This window comes from Ceratotherium simum, chromosome 6, assembly GCF_057802395.1.
Source record: "Ceratotherium simum simum isolate JZ-2026a chromosome 6, ASM5780239v1, whole genome shotgun sequence".
Classification (NCBI taxonomy): domain Eukaryota; kingdom Metazoa; phylum Chordata; class Mammalia; order Perissodactyla; family Rhinocerotidae; genus Ceratotherium; species Ceratotherium simum.
In genome coordinates this window covers 66,531,297-66,547,709 of record NC_141905.1, presented here as the reverse complement: position 1 = coordinate 66,547,709, position 16,413 = coordinate 66,531,297, and the positions used below count along the sequence as shown (strand labels likewise).

Sequence of the window (16,413 nt, the reverse complement as noted above, 5' to 3'; positions counted from 1 at the left end):
TAGGATGACATGGGATATTCTGGATTTGAACAAGAGGTCTTGTGACAGAGAAAAACCAACAGACTCCATCCTCTGTCTATTTCTTTTCACCTGTCCCACAACAGACTGGGCAAGTCTTGCTCTTTTATTCCCCCAAAAAGGAAAGTAGACAAGGCACAGTAGGAAGGAGGGTTGAGGTTAGGGGAACACTGGGAAATATTTCAGATTAAAGAAATAACCTTGGAACAAAACAAAGGTCATATAGAAGAGAAGAAATGCAGTCATCTGTTTCCTCTTCCTTCCTTCCAACTTGTCCGGCCTCTTTCATTTCTTAGTGAAAATAGGTCCACAGCGTTGGTCCAAGGTAGGAGAACAAAACTGACAGAGTCAAGGTCCTTGTTTGGCCTACTCCTTTTTCCTCCCTTGTCAAAATTTTAGCTCATTTTTAAGTTTTGTGAATGCATAAACTTAACTTTCTGTTGTTTTCCTTCCCCATCAATTCTTTGCTGCAGATTATGTTACTCACAGACCCGGAGATTGAGAGTAGCTTATTGATCAGCTCAGATGAAGGGGCAACCTATCAAAAGTACCGGCTGAACTTTTACCTCCAGAGCTTACTCTTCCACCCCAAGCAAGAGGACTGGATTCTAGCATACAGCCAAGACCAGAAGGTGAGTCTGATGACCTTGTTTGAGACAATGGTGCATGGTTCTCTAGGGAAAAGACCGATAGTTAATCATCTCTATGTTTCTTCTCAATGATTATTTTTGTTGTGTGGTATCCTGAACTCTTTGCCAGTGGGGCGAGGTGCAGCAAGGCAGACCTCAGATTGCTTGCTTGAGCTGTGTAAATGTCTGAACCAGCATACAAAGGACAAGCTTGACACTAAGGAGGATATTGTGGAGAGGCAGTTCTTAACCTGGATGCTTCAGGCCTTCAGGAGCCCCCAACGCCCATGGAATTCGAGACAGAGTTTTGTGTATGTGCAGATGTGATCATTTTTCTGGATAAAGAACCCATAGCTTTTCTTAGAGCCTTATAGGGAAGGAGGACCCTGAAAAGGTTAAGAACACTGACTAGGGATTTGCTAAAACAGTGACAGAAATAGCCAAAGGAGCAACAATAATGTACCTAGATAACATTATTCAGAACCAGGTAATCTCAGGGCTTGTCTTCTCTTGGTTGTTGGGTTGAAGGAGAGGTCTACTTTTTAAGAAATCATTGAGTGAATTTATACTATTATATGTCTGTGTGTGTGTGATATATGTGTATATATTTTATGGGATACATACTATAAAATTTATCATATACTCTATACTAAAGATACACTATAAAATACATGTAGCCCCTGGTTTTAAGAAACTTATATTCTCAGGATATAAGGCTAACAATAGCAAATACAATTAAGTTAAAATTAAAAGAAACAAAATATACACAGGCAAATGTGAGACTCCAGCCATAAAAGCCAAAAGGAAGATAGGTGCAATATTGGAATGCTCCTTGTGAAATGCATGATTTTGTGAGGCATTCTGAGGATTCTCCTTAGATGAATCATATGTTAGAAATTACATATATTTAAGAAATACTGGACTGACATGATTGAGGAGGATATTCTAGAGTTTTATCTGTCAGGGGTGGTATAAATGTGTGGAGTTCTTCCTGAAGGGAGGGGAATGCTGTAAGCAACCTTCCAAGGTCTCTACTGACCCAAGCATTTTGGAGGAAGCAAATTAGAATTCTTAGGATTGGAGATTTATTCATGCTGCCCTTACTGCCAAATAAAATGCACATTAAGCCTAAAAATAGAAAAGATTTACAATTAGTATTTTTTTCCTCTTGAGCAGCCTGGCTACACTTTCAGCAGAATGAACAATTTCATTCCTGGAGTCAAGCCACAGTGCATCTGATCCAGGATGGTGCAGTTACCAGAGGCGAGGCTGAGCAGCTCAGGACACAGAGTATTAGTCATTTAATCCACTGGGTTATTGTATTTTATTTGACAGTTGGTTGATTTTCTGCCTGATGCCAGAGGCACAGTGAGGGCCAGATTTACCTGGCTACTTAACTATGCATCTTTGCAATTATACTGCAGGGGATGCCCCAAAATGTAACCCTTCATGTCCCAGTACTTCAGACAGTGCCTCCCATGATCACTGTGGCAGAGTGGATAACCCTGGAGGAGTTAAGACATCCAGGCTGTGGTCCCAGCTCAGCCACTTATAGTGAATAGTACTTGGCATTGGCTTTCTTTGCCTTAAAATGTGTTTGTAAGGATAACTACAATTGCAGGTGCACTTCCAATGAGATTGGAAAAAAAAAAAGAAACAAATATTAGACTCTACATCTGTTTTAGGTACTCAGCATGGTGCAGTGTTGGTATAAAATAACTATATCAAGGATCATTCAATCCATCTGGGGAGAGAAGATAAATACACATGAGTTCACCAATAATCTAACAGAAGCCAAAAAGGCAGTGCCCTCATTCCCATATAATGGTCACCCAATCAAAGTAGCTGGATGCAGTGTATGAAATTGACAACCTGAAGTTCAGAAGATGGAGATCTTATGAAATGATTTCACCTGGACCTTAATGAATATGCCATATTTCTGTCGTGGGGGGCACATTTTACACAAGAGGAATGTCATAAACAATAATATAAAGTTAGAAAAACCATGTTTACAGGCTTGTGAATGTGTCTATTTGGCTGAAACTGAAATTTGGTAAAGTTAATTATGTATATATACTTTTGGAACTTAATCTTGATTATTTTTGACTGCTTTGACTATTAGGCAAATTAATTTTTGTTTTCCTGATTAAAAGCCTTTTGAAAATTTTGGTCAGTGGAGTGATGTGTTCAGAGCTGTAGATTACAAAGATTAATACGGTAGTAATATTAGGATGAACTGTGATAACATGAGATCAAAAGCAAGAAGACCAGTTAAGATGATATTGCAGTAGTCCTAGTCTGGACCAAAAAATATCTTGTGATGATAGACCAAATGAATTCTATCATTTTTGAGCTGGAAGAAGCCTTAACAGTCTTTGCTCTGTAGGTAGCTAATGAACTGAAAATCTGAGAAGTTAATGAAAAACCACTCACTGGTGTCATATGTCAAAGTTCAGTGAATGGAATAAAGCCTTACATGAAACTTGGTAGGGTTCTCATTCTTGATGGTGATATCTTGAGACTAGCAAGCAGGCAGAAACCAGCCTTTCTGCTAAGCTCTCTGTTTCTCTAGGAGAAAAGGAAGAAGAAATCATCCTGGAAAAAAATTATGGCTTACCTGCTAATAAGATAGGGGTTGGAGAAGAACTCCACATCTCAGAGCTTGAATCACAGAATGAGGAGTGGGCCATTAGCTGGGAGGGGAGTGGGCTGCAGCCTTCAGATAGCCATTAGCTGATGGTGTTGGCTGGAAGCAAGTTAAGAGGGTCTGTGGCCACTCAGGTGGGTCAGTGATATGGAAATAATAGCTGGCAATCACCCATGAATCGTGGAGCTTTTAACACTGATGGGATGCAGCAATAAGCACCAAGGAGGGCCCCATGCTGGTGTTGGCAGCCCAATGACTGTATTCGCCCAGGAAAAGGGAACATTTATTCTTTCATATAAGTATTGCTCATCAATTTTTCTCTGACAGCTGCTGTTGCTGCTGCTGCAGAACTCCCAGCTAAGATCTTAGCCTCAGTGCTAGTATTCACTTTGCTGGATGCTGTTTTACCCTAGCCTATGGTGAGCAGAATCCTCAGGCAAAAGGTACTGTCTCTTAGAAAGTATCTTGTTGAGCTGGCAGGTCCTTCAGAACTCACCTGTGAAGAGTCCTCCTCTCTTCTATTCTTTCATTGTTTGCTGTCTTCATTGTCTTTTGTAGCATATTGTCCCTCTTTTGAATACATAGCCACCTTGATTTTTCCCTTATTTCCCTGCCATTGTTTTTTCTCTCCTTCAATGAATGAGACTTTTAAGGCCCCGAGGAGAGTCTGGATCTCTGGCTTGCAGGATAGAGCCCCATATGGGCTGCGATGCTCTGCTCTGACTACATTTCATCTTGAATGCCTCAACCCCCAGAGGAGGCTGTTTGCTGTGAGCATTTTAAGGGACTCAAAGAGTTTTGTTGAACAGACTGTCTTTTCTGGCCCAAGATAGAGTTTTACTGGCCATCAGTTCCGTGGGAAGCCAAATTTTTTTAAAAAATAGCTTTTAGTCAGGGAGAAATGTAAATGGCCAAAAGCCCTCAAAATTTGTAAAATCAGGATGTTTTGATGTTTTAGTCTTTTTTCTTAGAGAGAGAAATCTATGTGTGATATTCAATGTCTAGGTGGTTGCCAAGAGGTAAAATCTTTCTTGAATGGGCATGTGGCCCTCCAGGCACCACCAGAATGACGAGGAGAAAAGGTTTAGAGCCTTTTTTCCCTTTGAAATTCTAGAAAAAGTAGCCCTAGGAAGCCCTGTCGGGGGACTTCTATAGTATACAGACACAGGAGCTAGACTCCTTAACCTCTGAAGGGTCTATGTGAGGATGTGCCTTTGGACAGCCCCGGAATTTCCAGAAAAATTAATATTATGCACATTATGGAAATTTCATGTCAAATGGGCAAAGGGACACTGGTCATGTAAAGTCACACCCCTTAGACATCTTACAAAACAGCAGTGGATCACTATGGACACTCTGAAGAATTCCAGGGCATTTATTATAGGAGTACCAAAATCTTGCTTTCCTTTATTTATTTTTTTATTTCTGTAATTAATCAATAGGCAAACCAAACATTCTTCTTGTTCTTTTTGTTTCTTTGCATTTGGAAATCGAGCAGGTAGGAGAACGCAGATAGAGTTCTTCACTTCACGGCTAGTTCTCCCTCTCTTTCTTCCCTCAGTACAGGAAACCACCCAAGGAAGGTTTAGCAGCAGGCTGAATCTACCAGATTACATCTTTATTTTAATTTGGCAATAAACTAGTGTACAAACTGTGCTACAAAACATTGCCTCCAACGGCATCTCTCAGTCTGTCTTAAACACCTCACTAAACATGATGTGTTGGGAAACATTTGAAATGAGAGAAAAACAAAACGCCGATGTGACTGAAAGAAAAAAACAGGAGAAAAGGATAAGAGTATGCATATACCTCAGCTTTGCCCACCACCCTGGGGCGCTGGGCTCAGGGTCTCTCTTTTAGGGATTGCGCTGGTGGAGCGATTTACAAAAGGGACAATCTGCAATGTTGTGAAACGGACATGAACACTCCCGGGACTCAAGCTACCTAGGGGAGGAGAGACCCCATTGCTCTGCTTATCCAGGCTGGCAAGCCCTCTTCCTCAGGTAGTTCTGCAGAAGGTCCTGCTGCCCCTGACCATAAGCAGGAGGGACCACTTTTCTCCCATCCTCTGTGGTATTCTTCTTCTCCCCACCATTGTGGATGTCCGAGTCCGTCTAGGTCATGAACTCAATTCCTGCATGGACAAGCAAGAAATCTAACTGAACAAAGAGGCTGGATCTGAGCTGTGGGAACCAGGAGAGCAGGTGTTCATTAAGAAGGGTGGGGCCCAAGGGGATGCTGGGAAACTCCAGCCTGCTGTTCTTCCCACTGAGGATGGCTTGTCCAATGTCACCAGACCTTCAGATGTTTTTGAGAGAAGTAATCCTGCATTATTTGGAATGTGATATTTTCTTATTTTTAAAGATTTTATTTATTTTTTATTTTTGCCCCCAAAGCCCCAGTAGATAGTTGTATGTCATAGCTGTACATCCCTCTAGTTGCTGTACGTGGGACGCAGCCTCAGCATGGCGGGAGAAGCGGTGCGTCGGTGCACGCCCAGGATCCGAACCTGGGCCGCCAGCAGCGGAGGGCGCACACCCAACTGCTAAGCCACGGGGCCGGCCCTCTTATTTTTAAGTGTTTACAAATAACTCAAAAATTTAAAACAGAAAACTGCAAGGCAAATTAACCTCTTCTGCTGCCTTGTGTTGGTCCCCAAATCACTTGTTTCTTTTCCTTCTATCTTTCATATCATCTCCGGTTCATGGATCTCCCTGTTGATTTTATTTCAGGAGATGTTGCATTGTTTTGTGAATTCAAAAAATGCATCGAAATGAGTGGTCAACTCTGTAGAAGGAAGACAAAATCTTTAGGCCACCCTTCATTTTGTAGCAGTTCTAGAATCTTCACAAGTTTATGTTGTCTCACTTATACTGGAGCTCGATGAGTCCGAAGTCCAAGTAATATCATGTGGGGACCTGCATGATTCCTCCTCTCCTCTATATTCCAGAGAATCACAGTTTATGTAAGAAATAAGAAGTCCTAAGGCATGCATGTTGGCCTCACCTTCAATATTTTGGCACCCAAAATCAAAACATGATGTTATGGGGAAAAACATGTTTCGATAAGGAAGGTTCTTTTCACAAATAGTTGAAAGCCTAAATATTAACAGTGCATATTCTCTGTATAAATGAAGGCTGACTTTGAGTTAAAATCATATATTGATAGAAAAGGAAAAATATACTGTCAATATGTTTGATAGCATACAATAGAATTTTAGTAACAGGCATAAAAGTAAATTTAAGGAAAAGAACTACTTTTAGTTCTCTCTACCAGTCTTGCAATGTTATTTAAACAATTTCATATCCATTCTGAAAAAAAAATCTTCTCTTTATTCCTTTTTAATCTTTCCTTCCATTTCCTGACTGGGCTCTAACAGAGGGCTGCTTTGAATGCCAGGCATTCCCTGGGAAATAATGACCACTTGACAAGGGAATAGATGTCATTTTCCAAAACTCAGTAGTACTGGTTTGTCACTACTGATAGAAAATAGAGCAAGCTAGGTAAGAGTGTCAGCTCTCTGCTCTGTCAGGCCCTACCAATGGCTGTGTGACCTTCAGCAGGTCACTTAACTTTACAGTTTCTCCCACTGTGAATACAGTAATAATAACAGTACCTGCCTCACAAGACTGTTTGAGGATGCTGTGATAATGTACATAAAACACTTAATGCAGAGCCTGGCACATAGCAAGCATTTCATGGATGCTAGCCAATGTATTATTCAACAACCGGAGAGATAGCTGACCTAGTGTGGCATAGCTGGATTTAGATACAAGGCTGCCTCAGCAGTAGTCCAGTGTCTTCCCCGTACCTGCAGTTATAGTCACTTTAGTCAATTTTGAATGCTTGCTTAGTGGATCACTAGAAGGTACCATGAAATCAGAACGAATGGAGCAAGGAAGAACCAACATACAGTGCTCAGAAAATATTATTGATTATAATAACAGTAAACCATTGAATGTTAAAGTATTTGTCATCACGGTTACTCTGTGTTGAATAGAACTAGCTGACCCTTAATGTCAAAAGGGCAAGACAGAAATAAAAGATAAATGGATCCTTGAAATTCAGCCTCCTGGGGATATTCAAATGATTTCTGAACAAACACAAATAGTTAGGAAAGTGATATCTACCTAATGCCATCACGTTTCCCCACGGCACTGCATTAAGTGAACAGGCACTCAGTTATTTATAAGAAATATGTTGAGCATTATATACCATGCTGGTTTGGCAGGATTTCCATGTGCTTGAAATTTCCCAATGTCAGAGCTGATTTCTAATCTCATGAATATGTAAATAATTTAAGTATCCAAGTACAAAACTGACAATTAGAGTAGAAACCAGGGAGCTTGCTAAATGTCAACCCCAATGCTTGTTTATAAAACAAATTCTCAAGCCGAAATGCCATCATATGCAAACGAGGAGGCCTACGTTCCCCTTCTATACATTGTTTAACCATGTTGTACCATTATTTTTCAGTTGCTTCCTGGAACAGTTTGATCTACCTGTTCCTAATGATTTAAATGAAATGGGCTGCAAGAATAAGGAGAAGTGGACATTTTAAAACAAGTGATTGGGATTAAGGTTTGGACAGGCACAATTATGCTATTTGGTAGCTATTTAAGCTTTGAAATTTTTGTTCGTACAGCTTTTTAGCCAGCTCTCTTGATCTCTTCTACGCCACCAACACTTGACTGAATGGATCAAGATGCCTCCTTAATCCGTGCACCAGTCTGGGAAAGTTTGAAGGACATTTGACCTCAAAAGAGAGCATGGATCTCTTTCTTAAATGAACTCAAGGGATAACCAGAAAAGACCTATCCCTAAGGGAGGCCCTTTAAAAATGTAGGAATGCTAAGATTTTCCTGCATTCTTCCTTGTCAAGAGTGACTGCAACCATTGATGTCGCCGAGGAAGGTAGTGGTTTTGGGAGGAGGAAGTCCCGGCCTTGTGAATAGGCACATTTTGCGAATTTATGACTCTATGGTTTTCACATTAAAAAAGAAAAGTTAAAAATGTTATCTTGTCCAACCTCCCACCTTCAGTATATAGGATATTGTAAGTACGCATAACAAATGGCACATTCAGTGTCCCAAGAGATCCAGAGGACCAGCCAGGATCTCATAGCTGGCAAGAGGAAGAGAAACCAGAAGTTAGGTATCCTTCTAAAATTGCCAGCTTCCTTTACTGAGCTATACTTTTAATGTAAAATATTATCAAATGGAAAGGCACAAATTCAGATCTCCAAGGCTCTCACTCTCCTGTCTTGCTTAACACTAGTGCCTGCCTGGCTGGTCTAACGACAGGCGTGATGAGAAAATATCCCAAAACAAGACTTGTGATCCAGACGCTGCTCCAAGAAAGGCCATGCTAAGCAATATTCAACCTCAGAGGGTGGGGACATGGAAGCATTGTCTAGGATCCTTCCTTTCTTCCTGAAAGTCTGGAAGAAAAGACAGCTAAGGCTACAGGCAATAATCAGCAGCAGAAAGGCGGGAGAGAGAGAACTAGTATTCACCATTTACTCTGTGGCAAGCACTCTGCTAGGCTTTTCACATTGATTACTTGACTTTATTCTTACACCAAATATTAAATGTGTCATTATACCCATTGAGCATTTGGAGAATCTGAGGCTCCAAGGAGTTAAGAAAATTGCCCGAGGTAGCATATCAAGTGCTTGGTAGAGCTGGGATCTACCCAGGTTTGACTGTCTTCACACTCAGTCCTCACTGCACCAAAACATTTGCCTCCCTAAAAAAGCCATTGTGATATTTTTCCTTTTCTTTACTTGCCATTTTTTTTCCTATTTTCATTTAACCTTCTCTCCCTGTCCAACCTACCATGAGACCTGTTCCCTCTCACAGATGCTGTGGTACCCATTTCAAGAGCTGAGTTTCACAGCACAGGGAGGACTGTTGTTTGATGATCACAGGGAAGAGGCAGGGAGAGGGAGGGACCTGCGAACAAGAGGGAGGTCGCCCCTGGCTGGCTTCCAGGCACCCAGAGCCCCTGGTGATTCATCACACCAGCTTGTGACACTTTGAGGGACATGAGCTCTGTGACTTCTGTACATCAGCTTCCCCAACTTTGCACCAGTTCTAATCCCAGGGGTTTGATGTAAAATCTCCCCTGCGGAGGCAAAATGACGGGGGTTTTCAGAAGTGATCTTCTCTTAGGCTCTACATCTGGTCATAATTTTTTTTCTTGTTTCGTTCTGTTTATGTGTTGTTTTTTGGTGAGGAAGATTGACCCTGAGCTCACATCTGTGCCCATCTTCCTCTGTGTTGTATGTGGGATGCTGCCACAGTATGGCTTGATGAGCGGTGCATCAGTTCACGCCTGGAAATCGAACCTGCAAACCCCGGGCCACCGAAGTGGAGCTCATGAACTTAACCACTACGCCACCAGGCTGGCCCCTGTTTGTTTATTTTTTAAATATTTTTCCCTTATCTCCTTCTCACACCCAGGGACCCTGACTAATCCAGGTGCTCATCTTTTCCTTGCCCTGTCAGAGTCACCTTCTAACTGAGCTCTCTCTCCTCCGTTCCATCTTCACACTGCTAATAAATCCATCTTTTGGAGGCACAGTTCCAATTATGTTTCAAGTGACAGTTTTCTCCTTCTGCTTATTTTTCTCTCTCAAGACTGCTGAGCTTCATCATCTATACATTTAAATAATTGTGTGATTATGTAGTTATTGAAGGCTACTCATTTTTTTCATCATTGTCTTGATATTGAGGGATTTGTGGTATAGATCCTTATCTTAGTTTCTAATTATTTTATTTATCTTGTATTTGTTTCTCCAAACAAACTCTTCCATCTTATCATTTTCCTATATACTTCTAGACCTGGGTACACAGGAAGTACCTACAGTTCAAACTGGCCCACAGTCATGTATTGACCTTTCCTTTCCAGCCAATCCCGGTTCCATATGTCTAATCCCCTAAACCTGCCTCAGAGTGCCAAACCCAACTGTGGGGCATGTGACAGACTTCAGTGACAGCTGGGGAATGGCTAGTGACAGATTTGATAAATCCAGCCTTGGGAGAGATTGATGGAGCCAGTGACATGTCGTCATTCCTGCTCGCTCTTCATCGGCAAAGCTTAAATGCTCAGCCTTGATGTTCTTGTCTTTTGGCCTCATTGACATTTGGATCCAGTCTACATTAGCTCATCACAAGTTTTTGTAGGATTGCATCTATCCAACCTGCTCCCAGGCTCTGTTTATAGCCTCTGCTCCCACTTTTCTTTACCCATCCCAGCCAAACTGGGTCTCTTGCAGTTGACAAAAGAGGAACAAAAACACCACCCTAAGCTTTGCTACTCTGTTTATTTGCTCAGACTGACCCATCTGCCCTGGAACACTCTTTCTTCACATCTTCATATTAAGAAATTTTAACTGTACTCCTAGGCCCACCTTGAAAGCTTTGGCAGATTCCCAACTTTTCCTCTCCTATGTAGCCCACCATAGTGCTCTGAACAGAGTATTACATTACTATACGTTGTCTGTGATATACCCTGATGAGCTAGCTTTTTCTTTGAGGTACTTACATCTTTCGGGGTTGGGGAGCTAGTCTGGGATAGTCATCATGGTTCTTTCACTATCCCGGTCCCCAGCAGCCAAGAAGACTTGTGTCAGCACTTAGCGAAATTTTAGGAAATTATTTTAGGTTTTATGAAAGTATTTAGGCAGAATGTGGTTTCCCCTTAGAGTGAGTTCTGGCTTTGTCTTGTGCTGTGAATCCAGAGCATCAGAGCATACTTCCGAAGACCATGGGTTTCTTTGGATTGATTTTCTTTCCCCCTGTTGAGGCTGGTGGAGGAAAGAGCTTCATATTTGCAATGCCTCAGGCCAGTCATTAGGAATTTGTTTGAAGTCCGCAAGGTACTGACAGGGAGGGGGAAATTTCCCCCTTGTCACCTCTTGAGTTCTTGTGGATGGATTAATACGAAAATTGACACAAGGAAGAATAACAGGAGAAAAACCAATTTAATTTCATGTGGACGGGAGGTCTTGAAAATGATTCTCAGATAAATGACCAAAGTAGGCATCTTTATATCTTTTTACACAAAGAAACAATAAATTTGTGATGATTTGACATGACAAAGAAACATAGGGTTGGGTCCTTAATTAGTAAAGAACCTAAAAAATTCTAAGCAGGATTTGGGCTTGGAGTAGTAAATTAGTAAAAAGTAACCAGGTTTGTTTATACAGACTTTCTGGCCCTGAGGGCCCTAACTCTGGTGATAAGGATAAGGCTGTCTCTCTCAGCCTCTTGGTGCAAGAAGGGCAACTGTCACATGGGAGATTTATTTCCTGCTTTCAAGGGAAGGGAGAGGGTCAAAGTGTTCTTTTTGCACCAGTTGTTTCTCAAGTAATTTTAATTCAAAATAATTAATATGCCACTGTGGCATATTTCGGGGTGGCTTGCTCTGGGCCCCAACAGTACCATCTCTTTTTGCTGAAAAGAATACAGTAACAGCAGTGAGGACTGGGGAATCATGAGGTGGATGAGTGCTTTGAACCCAGGCCATCCCCAGGGCAGTATGAGAATGAGGCTAATAAAATAAAACTGGTAGGATTTTCTGTCAGCCTTTTCAACAAGCGCAATTTGCAGGACTCCTGCCTCTAAAATGTTAAGGGCAGAGAAGCAAAGAGGAGTAAGCAGCCAACCCTAAAAAGAGCTGACAGCAGGAAGTGTTCCACCAACATGGAAGCCTCTCAAGGAGCCTATGTGGAAGAGACCCAGGGACCTTCCTCCTGACTGGGAAAGTCGCTATAGGGAGCTTTGTGGTGAAAGCATCCAATCCCATCAAACTAAGACTGAAAACACATTATCACTCTTACCTTCTGCCAAATTGTGTTCTTGCACCGATTTCCTAGATGCCAAAGAAAATTCCTAATACATACCTGTCTAATAATCTGAAAAAAGGGGCTGCATTGATCTGATTTAGAAATATTGAGAAGACTTTCCAGGGACAGTGACGATTGTAAGCTTTTGCATCAACACAAGGAAGGTGGATTCTCTTCAAAGAAAGATGCTACTCTGCTAGGAATTCAACCAAAATGTGAATGGTAAGAAGATGGAAAATGAAAGTTGGAAACAGCTGTTCTCATACCTTCTCTCAGCCCATCTTAATCTGCTGTAGATTAGGAATCCTAAGCAAAGTCAGTGACTCTCACTCTTTCCCACCCCCAAGCTATTTGTCCCTCTGTGGCATCCCTCATTATTCTCCCTTGGAGCCTGTGCCCTCATTCAACTTGCAGCTCTACAGGCCTCCTGAGGATGGCAGAGAGGATGGAACAATTGGTTAAAAGCTTATAACAAAACTAACCCTTGCAATTGCATCCTTAGCAATTAACTGTGTTTTTATCTGCACTCTTCTTGTAGCAGACAAAAGCAAATGGCAAGAAAACAAGCTAATTTGAGAGATGTCTAAAAAGAAAAGAAAAGAAAAACCCTTCAGGAGAGGAGCATGGCAGGAAGGAGAGTGTTGACAGCCCCAGACCAGCATAATGACAGAGTGGAGGGTTTGGCCCTGAGGTTGCTCATAGATCTTGAGTGTAGGTGAGCATTAGGCCTGTGTTCATTAAGTTATATTTACTGAGGTAGGGAAGTGGTCTCAGAGTTTAGAAAGATTTTAGACAGGAATGATTTTCTTGCATTCTTAGTTAACCAAAGTCCTTTCCCTGCTACTTTTCTAAAATTTCTACTCCTCCTATTTTTTACCAGTATTTTGTACCAGTGTTAACAAAACCCAAAACCCTCCAAGAATGGCATTTTAGGGTTCATGACAGAGGGTTAGTAGATGAACACTGTCCTCCTAAAACTAGTTCAAATGTTCTCTCTTCCTGTCCCTAATTCTCTCTCTCTCTGCTAGACATCACTAGAGAACGAACATTGCTGCTGCTTTCTCTAATGTGACAGATAGTAACGATAGTTCTCAGTTCTCTGTTCTGACAGTCAAAAGAACCCTTGGAGCCGAAGACAGAAAGGAAGGGAAATAAATCTTATTTAGGTGCTGCCAACACTATGAATTTTATTAAAGGCCGTTGACTCTGTCCACCCGAAAAGCCTTCCACTGGCAGCTGAGACAGAGTCATTGAGTAAAAGGCTTTGATACCATTCCCTTCTTTGTGGAGGAAAACTTTGCTGTCAGACTCTGCAGGTTTAATTAACACGTTACCTTGAATGGCTGTGAGTTGTTGTTTTCTCCTTCTCTTAATATAACACCAAGCTGGACAATTAACTTCTTAGGGGAAAAATGTTTAAAGTAGTAGGTAGAGTATACAGGGCAGCTTTGTCTATGGGTGAATATGCAAGACCTGCCTGCAAATCCTTGAGAATTTCAAATGTGCTGGTATTTATAGATTTTTTTTTTTTTTTTAAGATATAGGCTTCTAGGGGCCGGCCTGGTGACATAGTGGTTAAGTTCACGAGCTCCGCTTCGGCGGCCCGGGATTCGCAGGTTCGGATCCTGGGCCTGGACCTATGTACCGCTTATCAAGCCATGCTGTGGTGGACGTCCCACATATAAAGTAGAGGAAGATGGGCATGGATGTTAGCCCAGGGACAATCTTCCTTAGCAAAAAAAGAGGAGGATTGACAACATATGTTAGCTCAGGGTTAATCTTCCTTAACAACAACAACAAAAATACCTACATATAGTCTTCTAGCTATGGATCCATGGAAGCAAAACATATTCCTCTGATAAATTACCTTTGCCCATTCACTGGGAAACCTGGGTACTTTGCTAGGTAGATTCATCCTTAGGGGATTTGCATGGTGCAAAATCGATAGTTTTTTTCCTTGATCATCTACTCTGTGCTAGGCACTGTATAGATATAGAAGGATGGGATTCTGGGCATATAAAGGCTTTGTGATCTCATCAAAGAGGGAGGGAGTCATCTCAGATATTTTAGAAATAGATAGGAAGGAATTTCTGCCTTACATTAGTAAGTAGAAGGCTGTCTTCAAAGGCTACTAAGAAAATTAAATGTAAGTATGTGGCCTGTAGTTTGATAGCATCTTTTATTGTACCATACTTCTTTGGAAACGAGGCCATTGGGAATTTTAGTGTCTAGGAGAGGGTTCATAGAGAAGGTGGCCGGTGATCTGGTCCTAAAAAGAAGACTGCGTTGAGGTAGGCAAGTCTTGAAGCCACCTCTGCCAGAGTGGGTAGCATCAGTGAAGGCATGGCAGGGGTAGTGTGCCTAGGTATGAATGGGAAGTTGAGAAGGTGAGTCCACCAACACCAAAGGCTACCTTTTGAGAGAGGAAACTGAAAAAGATATCATTGAGCTGAATAAGAGAGGCTTGGTTTATTGGATTGCTTGGTATACCTACTGTTTGAGGGCCCTCTGGATGCTCACAAATAACAAAGCAGCCCCTTGAAGAGGATAAAAACAAATATCATGGGACATACCTGACTGGTCCACAGATTCTGAGTCCAAGCCTAGGGGGATCAATTAAAAAAAGCATAGAGGAAAAAAAACACTGACGCTAACACCCAGCAGTGCCTCACAGAGATGAATTCTGTGTGGGAGCATGGATGGCAATCCCTTGGTGTAGCTGTGTGAGCCCTCAGAATTTATATGTGATTTTCAGGATATATGTGAGTCCGGCCTTCACACAGAGAATTATTATTATTTCAAACCACCCTGATTCTGTTACATTTGCATAAATCTTTGTATGTAAATATAACATTTATTTATATGTAGACGTAGGGACACACAATGGTATGAAAACTCTGTTCCCTTAAAGCTCACAGAAATAAGTGCAGCTCTGGGTTTAAAAAAAGCCAGAGCAAGGGGAGAGGCAGAAGCAGACACTCCTGGATCCCAGAGCAGTACTTGCTGTTGTTATACAAGTCTGCATATTAAAATGCAAGGTATTCAAGACATGCTGGGAAACAAGAGGAAGGATCTACGTACTCTGGCTGCTTGGGTTCTGCATCAAGAGGGAAGGAGTTGTCTCATCCTCTGTTATCTCTGTGAGGAGAACTGTCTCCTCATCTCTCCTTGGCACTTTTAGAATGAATCAAGCATGAAATGTACCCAGGAAAGCTTTTTCCCCCAGGCATGATGGGGCAGAGAAAAATAATAAGACTTGAAAGAAAAAGCCACAGATTCTCCTTGGCCAGGTGCCCAAATACGGTGTAGTTGGAGCCAATCGACCTGCTTGCTTTCATAGCCAGATATTTCAGCTTTATTTTGGCTTAAGAATGTGTTTTGATCCAGTGGACACCATGCCACTGCAAGCTCTTCCAAGAGTCAGTAAGTACTCACTTGAGCTGACTTGTTCCTTGGATATGCCTGGTGCATCTGCAGCTTTGGTGAGTCACTGGGTGGGTCATTTGACCCTTCACTGAGTGCTGGGGCTGGAGGGAGGACAAGGCTGGACAATCATGGTACTCGGTACAGCGTGACTCACCATCCATTCACTGTGGGATTTGGCAGATACGATGGTGAGAGATTGGGGTGTGAGTGGGTTACAGACCAGGCACAGAGCAGAAAGATGTTCCAAATGGTATTTTTCAAATCAGTAGCCAAATGCCCATGGGAACCAGGATGCCTAGAGCAATAAGAATCTCTGGGCTGCCAACAGAGGACGCTTCTAGGGGCAGAAGAGGGTTCCATGGTGCTGTGAAGATTATTGGAGAGGAGCAGAAGTGTGGGGCAAACCAAGATGAAGAACAAGCCCTAAGAAAAGAAAGACATTTGCAGAGGATGGAGTATGTAGAGGGTTAGACCCTGTGTCATGAGCAGTATGTCTTTGCAGTTGCCTTTGGAGAATACTGAAGCAGTGTAGCAAATGAACTTGAAATCTTACCAGCTGTATAACCATCTGTAAAATGGCCATGGTAACTTCATATATTGCAGGAATAGTGTGTGGATTAAATGAAATAACGTATGAGAAACATTTGTATCATAGTAAGAGCTTAGTCCTTGTGGGCTGTTGTTATAGCCTGAAATTCCTCTCTGGTAACTATTAAAAAGACCAACACTGGCTCCTCTTGCCTGCAGCACTAATTCTGGTTGTCTCAACTTTTTCCAATTGCCCTCAACATTTTCATCTAAATCTATTTGGATAAGCCAGGCTTATTCATATCCTATATGAA

General features: G+C 41.9%; 1 protein-coding gene across 5 annotated transcripts in view; it reads left to right on the top strand.

Annotated features, from left to right (window-relative positions):
- SORCS1 (sortilin related VPS10 domain containing receptor 1) overlaps window positions 1-16,413 on the top strand; it is a 487,586-nt gene that overhangs the window by 305,179 nt on the left and 165,994 nt on the right. For all 5 annotated transcript variants that reach the window (XM_087432564.1, XM_004428057.3, XM_087432565.1 and 2 more), the window contains exon 4: window positions 492-650. In XM_087432564.1, coding sequence (XP_087288690.1) covers window positions 492-650 — 159 coding nt within the window. The remainder of the gene's footprint in view (window positions 1-491; window positions 651-16,413) is intronic.